This window comes from Ovis canadensis, chromosome X, assembly GCF_042477335.2.
Source record: "Ovis canadensis isolate MfBH-ARS-UI-01 breed Bighorn chromosome X, ARS-UI_OviCan_v2, whole genome shotgun sequence".
NCBI classification, from domain to species: Eukaryota; Metazoa; Chordata; class Mammalia; order Artiodactyla; family Bovidae; genus Ovis; species Ovis canadensis.
The window spans coordinates 54551806-54570202 of record NC_091727.1 but is presented as its reverse complement, the minus strand read 5'-3'; the positions used below and the strand labels follow the sequence as shown (position 1 = coordinate 54570202).

Below are 18397 nucleotides of genomic sequence, written 5' to 3'. Positions count from 1 at the left end.
GGAGTTAGCCATATAACCTCATATCATCCCATATTTGATAAACGTCAGGTAAAAAGCAACTAAATCTAGGCCCATTTACTTTATGTGCAGCGAAATAGTCATTAAACCGAGACAATGTATAATCAAAATTAAAAGGCATGTTATGTCCATAGCTAAAGTACAAAGTGTTGTACCGGTCCCTCTTAGGGTTGTTAGATGTCATCAGATTAAGAAGAGGCATCACATATGACTGTTGTCGAAGGTATTCGCAGACTTGGAGAAAGTCTTTTCCTTGAAGTGGAGATGTCCACCATGGGAAGCTGCCGGGAGCCAGCGTGAGGAACTCCGCCCGTGGCAAAGGCCATGAGGAAGGAGGCTTCGGCATACACAAAGGCGGGATCGAGCCTCAGGAAATCCGCTGTTCCCGAGCATCTACCCCCAAAACCAGAGTCTGTCTACTTTACTGCTTTATGCTCTCACCTACACCTCTGACTTTATGGGGGGCTGTCCCCCACCTCTCTCGGAGAAGGAGTTAACCTACAGCTCCAGTTAATAAAAATTCCTGGGCATGACAGAGATGTCTCAGGTCAAACCTCTCTGCTGGCAGACCAGCTTGTGTGACAGGATTATCCCCACTCTTGCTACTAGGTACATGATTGTTTACAACCTCTCAACCATAAGCAGCACAGAGAGTTTGGAGTATTTTGAAAGTCTTAGTTACCATTGGGTTTTTATAAAAAATCATGTTGGTGAAGGGTTTTTCATTTATTGGGCCAAAGTTTGCTGCTAAATCCCCTGCCCGTATACATGTTAATGAATATATAACTAGCATATAGGAGAAATAAGTATTAACCTTTAAGATTACTCATGTTAACCTTAGGCTATGTAAATTCCTTTCTTAATTGTAACCCACTACACCCTCACCCTATAGGAATGCAACTTTATCTGGTACCTTCAGAGGGTGGTGCCTGGTTTAAGAAAAATCACCCCTGGAAAATAAGGTTCTGGTTGACTGACCGTTATCAGAAAAGAAAGGATCATAAAATGTCAGCGGGCCTCATAGCCAGAAGATGATGTAAAACCCCTAAAGACCTTTTTGTATACGTTTATATGAAGCACCTGATTTGGATAAAGGTCAGGACTGCTGACTCCCGCGTGACTCTAAAATTTCCATTTGTCTCTATGTGTAACAAAAGGTATAGAAGCAAACCTGAAAATAAAGAAATCAGATCAGTTTCTGGAAAGACTGATTCCCCCGTGTCGTTCTTTCTTTCCCCTTCTGGCTGAATTTTCATCTGGAGCGTAGATACTTGCCAAGCCTGCTAATTTTGCCTGGGCTTCTAAGGTCTGACCGGGGAGGCCTCAGTGTGTCCTCTCCTTCAGGAGAACGGAAAGACGCCTGTGGCCTATGTAGCTGGTGCCAACTGCTTGTCTTGGAGTTTTATTGGTATTCCACATAAACCAAGTTATTCAGCCTCTTTTTCTCCACTAGTATTTTCCTACTACACTATTTCTTTCTAATCTCCCTCCTTATCTTTAATTAAGCAATTAATTCCTAGGACGCTGACTCCATCCCCGCTTCGAATTACCCTGGATCCCCCGGGGCTGGACCCCGGCAGGAAGCTTTCCACTGATGAAGAAGGGAGCACTCTGCAGACCCAGCAGTTAGACCGATTGTGGAATGCAGCATAGGAGGGAGCCCAGGACAGGAAGGCATTGTCTTGAGGATCAAACGGCAGACTCAGGATTTTTGGAGTCAGCAGAAGGAGGCTCACACAGATTACCAGCCCCATCTGAAAAGTACAAAGTGAGAGCATAGAAAGTAAAGACACAAAATGACGTCACTTAGTTCCGGTCAGGATGCCACCTCTTAAACTCGAGTGTGATGCACCAATGAATCAATTCCTGGCACTTTGACAGCTGTGGGAGAAGAAAGAATAGCTGGTAAGGGCCTTCCCAGAGGGGTTCGAGGGATTGGCCCCCAGATCCCAATGTTTTTCTCAGGACCTCAGTTCCTGGCTGAAATAGAGGCTTGCTTGACTCAGAGGCTGGGTCAGGAGTCACCTGCCAGAGTTCGTTAATGCCTGTTGAGAAGCTGAGAGCTGAGTTACATGATTAGTTAATTCTAAGGCTTCAGGGTGTATAAAAATCTCTGTGCATAAGAAAGGCCTTCCATAAATACATTCAAAGGGGGACAGCCCCTCCTTTGGGGGAGCAGTCCCAGCCCTCATTAAAGCTATGGGTAGAACTTTAATCCAATTGTCCTGTGTCCCTTGAGTTAATTTGCACAGATGTCTCTTGATAATGTCGCTAGCTGTTTCAACCTTTCCTGAGGCTTAGGGTCTCCAGGAACAGTGTAACTGATATTCTATTCCTAGAGCTTTAGACATCCCCTGAGTTAGAGCCGCTTTAAAGGCAGAGCCATTGTCACTCTGAAGCCTCCATGGCAGCCCAAACCTGGGGATAATTCATAGATTAAAGTTCTTATAACCTCCTTAGCCAGTTCACTGCGACAGGGAAAAGCCTCAATCCATCCAGGAAAAGTATCCACCCAAACGTGTGAGCAAGAATATCCATTAGCTTTTGGCGTATGAGTAAAATCAATTTCCCAGTCTTCTCTGGGATATTTTCAACTTCATTGTAATCCAGATTTTACTAGCTTTTCAGTCTTTCGGTTATTTTTCTGACAAACCTAAGAACTTTTGATAATGTCCTTTAAATTTTCATTACATTTTTCCCTTCAAACAAATGAGAAGCCATCAGGTAAGTACTCTCTTGAGAAACCTATATGCAGGTCAAGAAGCAACAGCTAGAACTGGACATGGAACAACAGACTGGTTCCGAATAGGAAAAGGAGTACATCAAGGCTGCATATTGTCACCCTGCTTATTTAACTCATATGCAGAGTACATCATGAGAAACGCTGGGCTGAAGGAAGCACAAGGTGGAATCAAGATTGCCGGGAGAAATATCAAACACCTCAGATATGCAGATGACACCACCCTTATGGCAGTAAGTGAAGAGGAACTAAAAAGCCTCTTGATGAAAGTGAAAGAGGAGAGTGAAAACGTTGGCTTAAAGCTCAACATTCAGAAAACGAAGATCATGGCATCTGGTCCCATCACTTCATGGCAAATAAATGGGGAAATAGTGGAAACCGTGTCAGACTTTATTTTTTTGGGCTCCAAAATCACTGCAGATGGTGACTGCAGCCATGAAATAGAGAGGGTAACAGGCAGGAAAGCCAGGGGTCTCCAAACGGAAGAAATAGGCTGCAAGCGTCAGGCATTTTCTATCTCTCGTAAGCGGCAGAAGGAAACAAACTACCAATATTTTTTTCCTTCTCTATGCAAGTTGTCATGTGTGGATGTGAGAGTTGGACTGTGAAGAAGGCAGAGCACCTAAGAATTGGTGCTTTGGAACTGTGGTGTTGGAGAAGACTCTTGAGAGTCCCTTGGACTGCAAGGAGATCCAACCAGTCCATTCTGAAGGAGATCAGCCCTGGGATTTCTTTGGAAGGAATGATGCTAAAGCTGAAACTCCAATACTCTGGCCACCTCATGCGAAGAGTTGACTCATTGGAAAAGGCTCTGATGCTGGGAGGGACTGGGGGCAGGAGGAGAAGGGGACGCCTGAGGAAGAGATGGCTGGATGGCATCACTGACTCGATGGACGTGAGTCTGAATGAACTCCAGGAGTTGGTGATGGACAAGGAGGCCTGGCGTGCTGCAATTCATGGGGCTGCAAAGAGTCGGACACGACTGAGTGACTGAAATGAGCTGAACGGATACAAATTTCAATGGAGAAGGCAATGGCAACCCACTCCAGTACTCTTGCCTGGAAAATCCCATGGGCAGAGGAGCCTGGTAGGCTGCAGGCCATGGGTTCGCCAAGAGTTGGACACCACTGAACGACTTCGCTTGCACTTTTCCCTTTCATGCATTGGAGAAGGAAATGGCAACCCACTCCAGTGTTCTTGCCTGGAGAATCCTAGGGACAGAGGAACCTGGTGGGCTGCTGCTTCTGGGGTCGGACAGAGTTGGACACGACTGAAGCGACTTAGCAGCAGCAGCAGCAGATTACAAATTTTAAAGGAGGTTTCTCTTAAAATACTGTGTTGCCATAATGACATCTGGTTTCACCTGAAGTTAACTATCTTCAAACCTTGAGTTAACCAATGCATTTTTCTTGTGGAAATGTTTGTCTTAAGCTATGTTAGTGTACTATGCAATTACCCCAAACTCTGTCTTCAAGTCCCTTCCGCCTAATGGCTCAGAACCTACTTCACAAAGTAGTATGTTATACTCAGACATTGTTCCCCTTAACTATGTAAATGAAACTATTTGTATGGTAATCTGCCCTTCTATAAGATTCAAGTCAATGGTTTCTATGGCCAGGGATGAATCCTCTGGTGCCAAGATTATCCCAAAATACATCTTATGGATGACGGGCCTGTTGCCATTCTGAGTTTAAAACTTTCCTTTCTTTCAGAAACAGACTGCTCAGTTCAGTTTAGTTCAGTTCAGTTCAGTCGCTCAGTCGTGTCCGACTCTTTGCGACCCCATGAATCGCAGCACACCAGGCCTCCCTGCCCATCACCAACTCCTGGAGTTCACTCAGACTCACGTCCATCAACTCTTCGCATGAGGTGGCCAAAGTACTGGAGCTTCAGCTTTAGCATCATTCCTTCTAAAGAAATCCCAGGACTGATCTCCTTCAGAATGGATTGGTTGGATCTTCTTGCACTCCACGGGATTCTCAAGGGTCTTCTCCAACACCACAGTTCCAAAGCACCAATTCTTTGGCGCTCAGCATTCTTCACAGTCCAACTCTCACATCCATACATGACCACAGGAAAAACCATAGCCTTAACTAGATGGACCTCAGTCGGCAAAGTAATGGCTCTGCTTTTGAATATGCTGTCTAAGTTGGTCATAACTTTCCTTCCAAGGAGTAAGGGCTGCAATCACCATCTGCAGTGATTTTGGAGCCCCCCAAAATAAAGTCTGACACTGTTTCTACTGTTTCTCCATCTATTTCCCATGAAGTGATGGGACCAGATGCCATGATCTTCGTTTTCTGAATGTTGTGATTTAAGCCAACTTTTTCACTCTCCTCTTTCACTTTCATCAAGAGGCTTCTTAGTTCCTCTCCACTTTCTGCCATAAGGGTGGTGTCATCTGCATATCTGAGGTTTTTGATATTTCTCCCAGCAATCTTGATTCCAGCTTGTGTTTCTTCCTGTCCAGCATTTCTCAGGATGTACTCTGCATGTAAGTGAAATAGGCAGGGTGACAATATGCAGCCTGATGTACTCCTATTCCTATTCGGAACCAGTCTGTTGTTCCATGTCCAGTTCTAACTGTTGCTTCCTGACCTGCATACAGATTTCTCAAGAGGCAGGTCAGGTGGTCTGGTATTCCCATCTCTCTCAGAATTTTCCACAGTTTATTGTGATCCACACAGTCAAAGGCTTTGGCATAGTCAAGAAAGCAGAAATAGATGTTTTCCTGGAACTCTCTTGCTTTTTCTATGATCCAACAGATGTGGGAATTTGATCTCTGGTTCCTCTGCCTTTTCTAAAACCAGCTTGAACATCAGAAAGTTCACAGTTCATGTATTGCTGTAGCCTGGCTTGGAGAATTTTGAGCATTACTTTACTACATGTGAGATGAGTGCAATTGTGCAGTAGTTTGAGCATTCTTTGGCAATGCCTTTCTTTGGGATTGGAATGAAAACTGACCTTTTCCAGTCCTGTGGCCACTGCTGAGTTTTCCAAATTTGCTGGCATATTGAGTGCAGCACTTTCACAGCATCATCTTTCAGGATTTGAAACAGCTCAACTAGAATTCCAACACCTCCACTAGCTTTGTTCCTAGTGATGCTTTCTAAGGCCCACTTGACTTCGCATTCCAGGATGTCTGGCTCTAGGTGAGTGATCACACCATCGTGATTCTCTGGGTCGTGAAGATCTTTTTTGTACAGTTCTTCTGTGTATTCTTGCCACCTCTTCTTAATATCTTCTGCTTCTGTTAAGTCCATACCATTTCTGTCCTTTATCGAGCCCATCTTTGCATGAAATGTTCCCTTGGTATCTCTAATTTTCTTGAAGAGATCTCTAGTCTTTCCCATTCTGTTCCTTTCCTCTAGCAGGGGGGTACTCTTTCTGCCCCCTTCAGATGCCTACGTCAGAAGCTTTCTCTATCTCCTTTATAGTTTAATAAAACTTTATTACACAAAAGCTCTGAGTGATCAAGCCTTGTCTCTCCCCACGGATTGAATTCTTCTCCTCTGGAAGCCAAGAATCCCAGCATCTTTTACTTCAGCAACAATCTTTCAAAAGTAAAAGACGCTTAATCCTTGGAAGAAAAGTTATGACCAACTTAGATAGCGTATTCAAAAGCCAAGACATTAGTTTGCCAACAAAGGTCTGTCTAGTCAAGGCTATGGTTTTTCCAGTGGTCACGTATGGATGTGAGAGTTGGACTGTGAAGAAAGCTGAGCACTGAAGAATTGATGCTTTTGAACTGTGTTGTTGGAGAAGACTCTTGAGAGTCCCTTGAACTGCAAGGAGATCCCACCAATCCATCTAAAGGAGATCAGTCCTGGGTGTTCATTGGAAGGACTGATGCTGAAGCAAAACTCCAGTTCTTTGGCCACCTCATGTGAAGAGTTGACTCATTGGAAAAGACCCTGATGCTGGGAGGGATTGGGGGCAGGAGGAGAAGGGGAGGACAGAGGATGATATGGCTGGATGGCATCAGTGACTCGATGGACATGAGTTTGGGTAAACTCTGGTAGTTGGTACTGGACAGCAAGGCCTGGCATGCTGCAATGCATGGGGTCGCAAAGAGTCAGACACGACTGAGTGCCTGAACTGAACTGAACTGACCTGAAATACTCACTACACCTCAACGAAAACTCTGATGTAAACCGTTAAGAAATTTCCATTGAGTATTTTCAGGAATTATTAATCTCCATCCTTGGACTGTAGCCATCCTTTATCAGTAATCTTTGCTCCTCTTTTCTCATATCTTTTAAATTTTTCCTCAGTATATTGTGGGTTTTCCTGTTCCACAGGACCTGTCCAGATCAAAGGTATCTGCAGTGAAGGGGTTTCCTAAAGTGCAGCTTTTTTGGCTTGACAGTCACCAGCTGATTACCTTCAGCTACTTTACTCCCATCCCTGCTGTGCCCTTTGCAATGCATAACAGCTAATTCTTTAGGACAATATATATTCGTTAAAAGTCTGTGGATCTCTCTAAAATGCTTAATAGGTTCTCTTGTTGCCCTTTTAAACTCTCATTCTTTCCATATTGCAGCATGAGCGTGTAAAGTCAAATAAGCATACTTAGAATCAGTGTAGATATTTGCTCCCTGCCCTTTGCCTAACTCTAGAGTTCGGTTCAGAGCCAAAAGTTCTGCTAACTGAGCACTGGTTCCCTGGGGGAGAGATTTTGCTTGTAAAACCTGTTCAGCAGTCACCAGGGCATAATCTGCTTTACGCTTCCCATCCTGATCACCAACATCAGGGTCTTTTCCTGTGAGTCAGCTCTTCCCATCAGGTGGCCAAAGTATTAGAGATTCAGCTTCAGCATCGGTCCTGCCAGTGAATATTCAGTTGGTTTCCTTTAGGATTGGCTGTTTTGATATCCTTGCTGTCCGAGGGATTGTGAAGTGTCTTCTCCAGCACCACAAACCAAAAGCGTCAATTCTTTGTCACTCAGCCTTCTTAATGATCGAACTCACACATCTGTACATGACTACTGAAAAAGCCACAGTTTTGACTCTACGGACCTTTGTCGGCAAAGTGGTGTCTCTGCTTTATACTACGCTGTCTAGGTTTGACATGGGCTTCCTTGGTGGCTCAGTGGTAAGGAACTCGCCTGCATGGGTGTACCTATGGCTGATTCTTGTTTATGCTTGACAGAAAACAACAAAATTCTGTAAAGCAATTATCCCTCAAGTAAAAAATAAATAAAGTGTTTTTTTTAAAAAAAAAAGTATCTCCCTGCAATGCACCAGATGCGGGAGACATGGTTTTCACCCCTGGGTTGGGAAGATGCCCTGCCATGCCCCATGGGAGGAGGGCATGGCAATCCACTAAAGTATTCTTGCCTGGAGAATGCCATAGACAGAGGCACCTGGCAGGCTACAGTCCATGGGGTCGTAAAGAGTCAGACACCACTGAAGCAATGAGCATGCATGTCTACTAGCTTTCTCATAGCTGTTCTTCCAAGGATCAGGTGTCTTAATTTCATGGCAGCAATCACCATCCACGGTGATTTTGGAGCCTCCAAAATTAAATCTGTCCGTGCATCCACGTCCCCCCTTCTGTTTTCCGTGAAATGATAGAACTGGATGCCATAATCTTGTATTTTTGAACGTTGAGTTTTAAGCCAGCCTTTTCACTCTCCTCTTTCAACCTCATCAAGAGGTTCTTTAGTTCGTCTTCAGTTTCTGCCACTGAAGTGGTATGATCTGCACATCTGAGCTTGTTGATATTTCTGCCAGCAACCTTGATTCCAGCTTGTGAGTCATCCAGCCCAGCATTTCCCATGATGTGCTCTGCATGTAAGTTGAGTAAGCAGAGTGACACTATTCAACCTTGTCTTACTCCTTTCCCAACTTTGAAGCAGTCCGTTGTTCCATGTTTTATTCTAACTGTTGCTTCTTAACCCTCATACCGGTTTCTCAGGAGACAGGTCAGCTAGTCTGGTACTCCCATCTCTGAGAATTTTCCAGTTTGTTGTGATCCACACAGTCAGAGGCCTTGAGGTAGTCTAGTCAATGAAGCAGAAGTAGATGTGTTTCTGGAATTCCCTTGCTTTCCCTATGATCTAACGAAGGTTGCAATTTGATCTCTTGTTCCTCTGCCTCTTCAAAACCAGCTTGTATATCTGCAAGTTCTCATTCCATATACTGTTGAAGCCTAGCTTGAAGGCGTTTACTAACAAGAGGCTTCAGAAATATGGGACAATCTAAGCTTGAGGAATTGGAGGGTATGAATGAAGCCCCATAAGAGAGAGAAGAAGAGGATTCTTTACTTTCCATGTTGTTAGCAAGCTGGGCAAGGGCTAGACCATACCTTCAAGTTCTTGTGTAGGACAGTAGCCTTTACCTAGCAAGTCATAAACCGTTCTGCAACTGTAAGAGAGGGAGGGAGAGGGCGGTGAGTGGGAGCCAGGCACCCTGAGTGGATGTGAGAGACCCATTAGAAGGGGGTTGACAATTAAATGGAGGGGAGCTTTGGACTAGAGCAGATGTGGTGGACATTGGAAAAAGTAGATGCATTAGACATTTTCGAAGTAAAACGGACAGAACTCAGCAAGGATATTGACTTGAGGTGAAGGAGAGGGAATTGTAAACCTGGTTAAGACCAGGTTTCTGTGTCCTGTCATAAGGGTACAAAGGTGTCATGGGGAATCCTGGAAGTTGGCCAGGTCTGGGAAGAATTTCAAATAAGATTTTTATGTTTATGAGCTCAAGGTCTAGATGGATACAATAACCAGTATTTAGATGCTTAAGCGATCCTTTTCCTTTTTAAAAAAGTGAAGTATTGAGATATAATTTATATACAGTAGAAGTCAATGCTTTAAAGCATTACCATTTATGGACTTTTGACATATGCATACCATTGTGTAAATACTATGACAAGGAAAACGTAGAAATCGTCCCATTGGTTTGAAAATGCTCCCTTGGGCTATTTGCATTCAGACTCCTTCCTGCACTCCTATACCCTGGCAACCACAGATATAGTTCTCTGCCTCTAGCTGTGCTTTTGCAGAAATCCATTGACATGAAATGATATCATACATAGCTTTCTGTGTCTGACATCTCTCCTTGGCACAGCTGAGATGCATCCTTGCTGTTACATGCATTAGTAGTTCCTTTTGAAATGACTGTGTAGTGTTCTTTTGGACGAGTATACTCTTCTGTTTTTCTTTCATCTATATACCAGTTGTTGAATAGTTGGGCTGTTTCTAGCTTTGGCTATTAGGAGTACATGAATAGACTATTTGAGTAAAGATCCTAGTGTGAACATGCTTTCCTTTCTCTCGGGTAAAACTGGGAAAATTAAAACTCCTAGTAAGTAGGAAAATTCCTGCTATATAGAATAAGAAGAATGTGCTACTGGAGAAGAGTGAAGAAATAGCTACAGAAGGAATGAAAAGGCTAAGCCAAAGTGGAAACAACACCCAGCTGTGGCTGTGCCTGGTGGTGAAAGTAAAGCCCAATGCTAAAGAACAATACTGTATAGGAATCAGAGGTATATTCAGAGAAACTAGTTACCAGTTCAGAGATTTAAATGTGCAGTGCTCCAAGAAAAAAGTGGAAACAGAGGTATCTATTTATGTACTTATTCCATGGAAGTGAGTAAAGCCATTGGGAGTATGACGGAAAACCCCAAAGCAGAGAAGGAATTGGTTTATCAAAGCATCTATAAAAATAGATATTAAACGTAATATCTATTTCTGTCATGAATGTCTTTCAGAGACACATTCTCCACTAAGGGTAACCTGGGACTACCTATCACCACAGTTTGTGGATGCATAAGAAAGACTGCACTGGAAAGAAAAAAATATAGTCCTGAAGCCCCTTTCTCATCCTCCAAAGACCCTGCGGTTCCAGGACTCTGCCTCAATGGCGGGAAAACCTCAACCGGCATTGCACAGGCCCAAAGCAGGGAGCATGCGCAGTGTGTTCTTGTGCGCGCGCGCCCCTTGCTGCGCATGCCCCTTGTTGCGCATACGCGTTCCTGAGCATTCTGTGAGGAGCGTTGGGGCTGAGACGGGTCCGCTTATTCAGTCCCGGTTCTTTCTCACTACTTGAGACTCACCAGGTAGGTTCACAAATGTGTCCTGTCTGGAGTTTAAGTGTGCGTGTATGTGAGGGGGAGCCAGCGAGTTTTGGGCGGGTCGGGCAGAGCGATCTGGGGCCTTTGAGGCAGAAGGCCTTCAATGTAGCCATCTTTCTCCTCACAAGTGTCGCGACGCCATAGTTCTTGCCCTGGTGGCTGGAGAGGAAGGGCAGTGGGCAGAGGAGGGCAGGGGGTAGGATGATGGTAGGGGGAGACTTGGGGGTGCTATTTGAGATATCTGGTTCATTGGGGCCCTGGAACTGACGACAGAGCACAGAATCTGGGGCCGGCAGTGGGACCTGGGCAGGGGGCGGGGTGGACGATTAAGGAAAGGCCTAGAAACTGGACCGCAGTGGGGTTGTGACTGTATCGCGAGTTTTGTGGTAAGGTGCCAAGAGAGAAGTGGACCGGTTGCTCTGTATGCAGCCTCACCTCAGCCACAGACACTGAGAAAATCGCCATAGTCAGGCTGTAAAGACTGAGGCTTTCTTCGTGTTCCAACTGAATTCCAAGGGAGTTGGGGAAAATAGGTCTGGGGAATAGGAGTGTGACAAGAGCAATAGTCCTGAGTGTTTAAATTCCTAGCAGTATGTCACTAAATATCTTCATGATGGAGAATTCTGTTGTGAAATCAAACTTCCTCACAAAAATTCAGCCTTCCTGTGTATCTGAAGGTGATTTCTCTGCCAGCTTAAGAAATACACAAATGGCTTTGCAAGTGACTGTTTTTGGTGTAATTGAAATGCATGTACACTCATACTTAACCAGTGTTTTCTTTTGAAAGTATTTTCACATTAAAAAAAAAAGTCAACATATGGTCATAAAAGTGATCAAATATAGCTGTACTCTTAAATACATTTTCTAAATCACAATATTCTACTTTCAGGGAGAAATATGAATGGGCAAGTGGCGTCAACATTGGGACCTACAGATCAAGATTCCTCCCAGCTGGATGAACCTGTGGTTGTAAGTACCTTACCATTTGATGTTTTCTATTAGCACAACTTTATTTTTGAGAAAATGATGTTAAGTAGTACAGATGCAGTGATAAAGGTCTTCCATGCTGATAAAGGGTGACAGTTTGTCTTAGGAAGGAACATTGATCCAGATGTATTACAGTCTACTGTTGCCTGGATGAGTATCCTGTTCAACTCCCTGGAAATGTGCCCAGTGACTCCCTCCTCCTGCTTATTAACAACAGACTGCATACTTCCATCCCAACATAGATTTAAATAACTTCCAAAGTCTTTCTGGGTAACTCTTATGGGAGCTAACTCTTCTCTGTGGGAAGAGTAACTTTATTAAAACTAAGTACATAGAATTGTGTTGGGAAAATGTTGTTAGGTTTACTGATGATCAGATATATCTATGTATTATTTATATTTATGCTGTTAGATGCAAAACGTTTTTATTTGCATGCACACTCTACTGGGACCAGCACCCCAGTGTTGAGCAACCTGAACAAGAGGAACCACCAGCTGAGATTCAGGATATCACACCTAGAAATGAGGAGGTCCATGGAGAGGATCCAGTGAATCGTGACGAAGAGGAGGAGAAGGATGCCTCAGAAGGTAAAGTGTATCTATGCATCATGCCTTAGACATAACCAGTAAGAGGAGGAAACATTAGAAAAGGACTTCAGACAATTCCTAAAAAACTGAGGAGAGTATAGTTTGCAGGTTAGTATGGTCGCTCAAATTTTCCCTTGTTTTCAAGACAAAGAGAGGGGGGCAACTAAGTTGTCTGAGGACAACCCTGGAAAAGGAAAATGGTAATAAATTCGGAAAATTCTGCTTTCCTTTTTCTCCAGCAAAACATTCCCGGAATAATGTTCCTAAGGTTCTTATTCATCACATTTTTAGCATACTAACTTAAGGCTTTTAATTCATAACACCGAGGGAATGAATATCATATTCCCTTGTTTATACTGTATGCTTACAGCTGAATTGATGCATTTAAAAAAAAAAAAAAAGATTCTGGCCTGGAAGCTGATCTCCAGGAATTGTCTTTGGCAAAGACTGGGGGTGAAGGTGGAGATGGTCCTGATGTCAGGGAGGAGTTTGCATCAAATACAGAGCCTGTTGAAATGCCAGAAGCAGGTATGTCATCCATTCAGAAAGTAATTTATGTGGTTTCTGTTTTTCAGAATAGTGTATCTTTACTAATATAGAGGGAACATTGCTGTTATTTTAACAATAGAGTTCACATCTTCGTTGAAAGATAGTTCAGACCCCAGATGCCTGAGTGCCTGACTTACAGACTTTCAAATAAAGAAACAGACAGGATCAAAGCCATATCAAATTGAAAATAGGAAACCGTTTTCTTCTCTTGAGTATAAGTACTTTGCTACTGCTGCTGCCAAGTCACTTCAGTCGTGTCCGACTCTGTGCAACCCCATAGACAGCTTCCTACCAGGCTCCTCTGTCCCTGGGATTCTCCAGGCAAGAACACTGGAGTGGGTTGCCACGTCCTTCTCCAGTGCATGAAAGTGAAAAGTGAAAGTGCATGAAAGTGAAAAGTGAAAGTGAAGTCACTCAGTCGTGTCCGACTCATAGCAACCCCATGGACTGCAGCCTACCAGGCTCCTCCGTCCATGGGATTTTCCAGGCTAGAGTACTGGAGTGGGGTGCCATTGCCTACTTTAAGCAACAGCTAATGATTTTCAGGTTCTTTTATAATTTCTGCTTGTAGCAAATATGGAATGCATTTGTAATCAATATCAGTTCATATGAGATATGCTTAGGCATCCGAATAGGTTCTAGTACCAGCTTTAGCATAATGTGTGTAATTCTGTGAAATCTCTTAACTTCTAAACTCAACTTTACTCATATACGTTGTGAATTCAGAACAGATACACTAAAATGCTGATTTTTCAATGCTAATTTTTACATTCTCTGATTCTCTTCGACGGAATTCATACAAGAATACTCTGGTTTTTATGATGTATTTATCATAAAATATAATCGAATCAAATTGTAACAGGGGAATTGAGATTTCATTTTCTGATGGGGGACACATGTACACCTGTAGCTGATTCATGTCAATGTATGTCAGAAACCACCACTATATTGTAATTAGCCTCCAATTAAAATCAATTAATTAATTTTTTTAAAAAGACAATGAGCCAACATTCTGCTTGATGTTTGTTAAATTCTCTCAAATTCTGAATTCTCTAGCTCTTAAAAAACTAGTTGCATTTTAATCCTTTCCCCAGTGAACCTTGAAATGACTGAATCATAAAATGGCAAAAGATAGTCTAGTTTCCTGTTTCTGTGGCTAATCTAGTTGAGAGAGTGCACTTAGTCAGTGATATTCAGGCCAGTGTGAGTAAGATACCTATGCTAAGCACACTAAGTGCCCCCACGTTTGGTCTTTTTTTTGGGCGGGGGAGGTTGCTTATTTTAATTGGAGGATCATTACTTTATAATACTATGATGGTTTTGCCATACACCCCAGTCTCACTCTTAGAGAACTAATAAAAATCTGAGCCTCATGATATAATCGTCTCTAACCATATCAAGTATGTTATTTTTCCTCTTTGATACATGAGTTTAAAAAGTTTTGAAGGCCAAAGATTGTAACTCTAGTTCTTTCCGTGTAATCAACTTGGTGTCTTTCACATACATGTTTTCCAAATTGCTGACAACTAATTGCATGGTTCTGATTGTAAAGAAAGACCTTCCTAGTTAGGGAAGAATTTACTGTGTATTAGCCTGCTAAATATTTTCAGTTTACATTTTTTTTTCCCATTCCATTAGAACAATTAGACGAAAATACAAATTTCAAACTACTTTCAAGTAACTACAAGGACATGATTAAAATGTTCTCATAGAAAAATCTTAGCCCTCAATATGTGTGGTATTTAAAAAGAAAATACATAAATTACAAGGTACATAAATATAAAATCCTATATCCAACATAAAAGATAAGAAAATGAGCAATAGAATAAACCTAAGGGAAAAAGAAAAAGATACTTAATAAAAGACAAGTATGAATTGTTAGGAAGAGGAAAATAAACTCAACTAATAAATAATGCGCTAGTTTATATAATTTTTTAATATATATATATATACACACATTTTTAAATATTCTTTTCTGTTGTGATTTATCACAGGAGATTAGACATTAGTTCCCTGTGCTATATAGTAGGACCTTGTTGTTTATCCATTCTGAATGTAATAGTTTGTATCTGCCAACCCCAAACTGCCAGTCCATTCCTCTCAGTTTACATAATTGTGAAGAAAATGGACAAAGCCCAAGTATACATAATTAGAAATAAGAACAAGACACTAACATTATATTACAGAATTAAAACAGAGTGTAATCTGGAACTCAAATATTTTCAGAATATTGAGGAAAGGGCTAGTAGGGTAGAAAAACAAATATTATTTAACATACCCCACAGTAACTAAATAACTAAACATCACAAATACCGTGGATGAACTTTTGAAATTGGTCAGAGTTTTCTCTCAAAAGCCATTATCATTTAGAAACAAACAAAAAACTACTTCTCCAGATTTTCCTTCTCTCTTCCTGCCTGCTTTTCTCTCTCACTCGTACTCCCTCCTGCTCTCCCTTTTCTTTTCTTCTCTCTTCTTTTTCTTTCATTTTTGGTGTGGCTGTGAGAAACAGTCCTATTTCTGCTTCACATTTTGATGTCCCCATGTCGCCAGTGATAGTAATGACTTAAAATTAGTGTATAATATATAATTTATATATACAAATATATATATATTTAATTTATTATATATATTATATAATAATATAATTTATATATTATTATATATAATTTATTATACCAACTGGAATGCTTTCCAAGGTGAAAAGAAACATTTAGAATTACATGCGGGCCGCAAGTAAAAAGGGGGACAAATGTTTAACTGACTTAAAACAACCATATCAGGCATAAATTAGAACAAGTAAAACTTTCTCCACTTTTCCACAGTAGAGAAGAAACAAATGTAATACTGGCCTTTTTCTTTACTTCACTTAAGCAGTAACAGAGATAACAACTGTTTAGCTATCCTATATTCGGAATATTATTTCAAACCAGTGCATTTAAATGATACTTTCTGGGGATTTTTTGTTTCAGTTTTTGTGTATTTTGTTTTTCTTAGGGTGTTTTTTGTTGTTAGATATTTTACGGAATATGTACACAGTTTTGCCTTCTACTGAAAACTACCTTCTGATAGGCTCCACTGATTTCATTTGTCCTGAACTCAGTGTCCTTATTTTCTTGTATAACTAGGAAGAGTAGTGTGTTTTTAAAAATACTGGTAATGTGCTTGAAAAGTCTATAAAATCTCTAGAGAGGATTAACTGAAGGTAAGCCAAAGGGTCACCCTTAGTGTTCTTGTTTTAGTCCATTTTATAAAACTACAAGTGCAGTGAACTTTGTATACCTCTACTGTCATCGAAATAAAGTTCTGCTAAGTAACTTTTTTAATATTCATATTATAGGTGAAGGGCAACCATTTGCTTGAAAGAAGATAAACTGAAACCATCTGTGCTGTTCTTCTGTTGTGTATTTGACTGTTAAAGTTCTGTCAATAAAGTTTCGTCTTCTACTGGCACATGTTTTGTTAAATTTATCCCCGGGTATTTAATGTTATTGAAAATTCATGGTTTGTGATTTTTATTGTCTAGATGAGGATGTATGTAGAGATAGAATGTCGGTATATGGATTTTCTGTCCAACAATTCCTCTAAATATGCATATTAATTCCACAAATTTAGATCCAGATTGTTTTTGCTTTTCAAAATATGCTATTAGATTTGAATATCAACAATTTCTACTGGCTTAAACCTTAAACCTTTCCTCATTTTGCAGCATTGAACAAACCTGGCCAGAATAGTCTTGACTAAAGCAGGTGATAATTGGCATTTTCCCCAGTAGGAAATGAAAAATCGTCTCCATTTCAACCTGTTTATGTTGCTTTTTTTGTAGCTATACTTTGTCAGAGTAAGTTCCATTCTATTCCTAGTTTGCTGTCTTGAATATAGATTAATTTTCATCAAACATTTATACTGCATCAATTGTGATGATCATAGAATTGTTTCCCTCCATTTTTCTATTAATGTGGTGAATTGCATTGGTAACCTTGTACGTTTAAACCACCCTTGCACTTCTAGGGTTAAAAAAATTTGGTCATAACATATGCTTTAGGTGTAATCTACATGTTAATGCATATACATATATATATATATACCCACACATAAAAAATTCATAAAAGCCTTCTCTTGAAGTCTTCTCTTGAATAAATGGGTTTACAAAATGTGCCACCCAAATCTCATATGGTGTCTCTGATGAAATCATTGACAGAGAAACATTTTTAAAAACTTAATATATTTCTGTTGTCCTGTAGAGAAACGGAATGCCAAAGCCATTGTTAAAGGTTGTAGGGAGACAGGACAAAAACTGCTGTCAGTGTCCATGGCAAATGGCACAGCGTATCTTTCACACATTTCTGACTTGCCTTCCAAGTTCTTTTGGGTGCAGGGAGAGAACAGCCACAAACATCTCTTCTTCATGACGTTCTCCATTGGCTTGATAGTCACCAGATCTCAGAAGCCCTCCAGGTGTGTGTGTGTGTGTGTGTGCATGTGTGAATCACTCAGTTGTCTCCGACTCTGCGGCCCCACGAACTGTAGCCCGCCGGCTTCTCTGTCCATGGAATTCTCCAGGCAAGAATACTGGAGTGGATTGCCATTCCCTTCTCCAGAGGATCTCCCCAGCCCAGGGATCGAACTGTGGTCTCCTGCAGATTCTTTACCATTTGAGCTACAGGGAAGTCCTCCAGCTATCTGATTCCTCCCATATATCCTTATTATTAACATAATAACAAAACACTTACATCTCTGAGCCCAATCTGCATCCTCATGCACCAAAAAATATATATTTCTGCATCAAAGGACCTATTCAGAATTCACTCTGCTTAGTGAATAACAGGGAATTATAAATAGCAGCCGTTGTGCCCTTACAGAGGTATGAAAATCCAGATCCAAAATGACTGAAAATGGGAGGTTCAAATCTACCATGAGACTTAAATTAGAGTATCCCATTTTACCAAAAAGTATGTGAAAAAGCCGCTAGGTCTTGGAGCTGCCTGACAAGATAGATCCTAGCTAGAAGAAAATGGAAAAGAACGAGGGGAACTTTGTGAGCCAAAAGGACTTGAGTCTTAGCTGCTCTGTCTCCTTATTGGCTATGACATGACATAACTGGGCTTCCCTGGTGGCTCAGATGGTAAAGAATCCGCCTGCAGTGCTGGAGACCTGGGTTTGATCCCTGTATTGGAAAGATCTCCTGGAGGAGGCCACGGCAACCCACTCCAGTATTCTTGCCTGAAGAATCCCCATGGAGAGGGGTTCCTGATGGGCTACGGTCCATGGGGTGGCAGAGTCAGACACGACTGAGCGAGTAAGCACAGCACGTGGCATAACTAAGAGTATCAGTACTGGCTCTGACACATAGTGTGTGAAGGTGAGAAAGGTATTTACATCCTTTGGATCTGTTTCCCCATTTCTAAAATGGAAATTACAAGTTTACACTAAATAT

At 41.5% G+C, this 18397-nt stretch overlaps 1 protein-coding gene across 1 annotated transcript in view; it reads left to right on the top strand.

The window, feature by feature from the left end:
- LOC138930718 (X antigen family member 5-like) overlaps nt 1-16406 on the top strand; it is a 40921-nt gene extending 24515 nt beyond the window's left edge. Inside the window, exons 2-5 of the mRNA XM_070291184.1 lie at nt 11727-11806; nt 12236-12411; nt 12814-12939; nt 16301-16406. Of these exons, the coding sequence (XP_070147285.1) occupies nt 11739-11806; nt 12236-12411; nt 12814-12939; nt 16301-16323 (393 nt within the window). The 5' untranslated portion in view covers nt 11727-11738 and the 3' untranslated portion in view covers nt 16324-16406. The remainder of the gene's footprint in view (nt 1-11726; nt 11807-12235; nt 12412-12813; nt 12940-16300) is intronic.
- Nucleotides 16407-18397: the final 1991 nt, after the last annotated feature.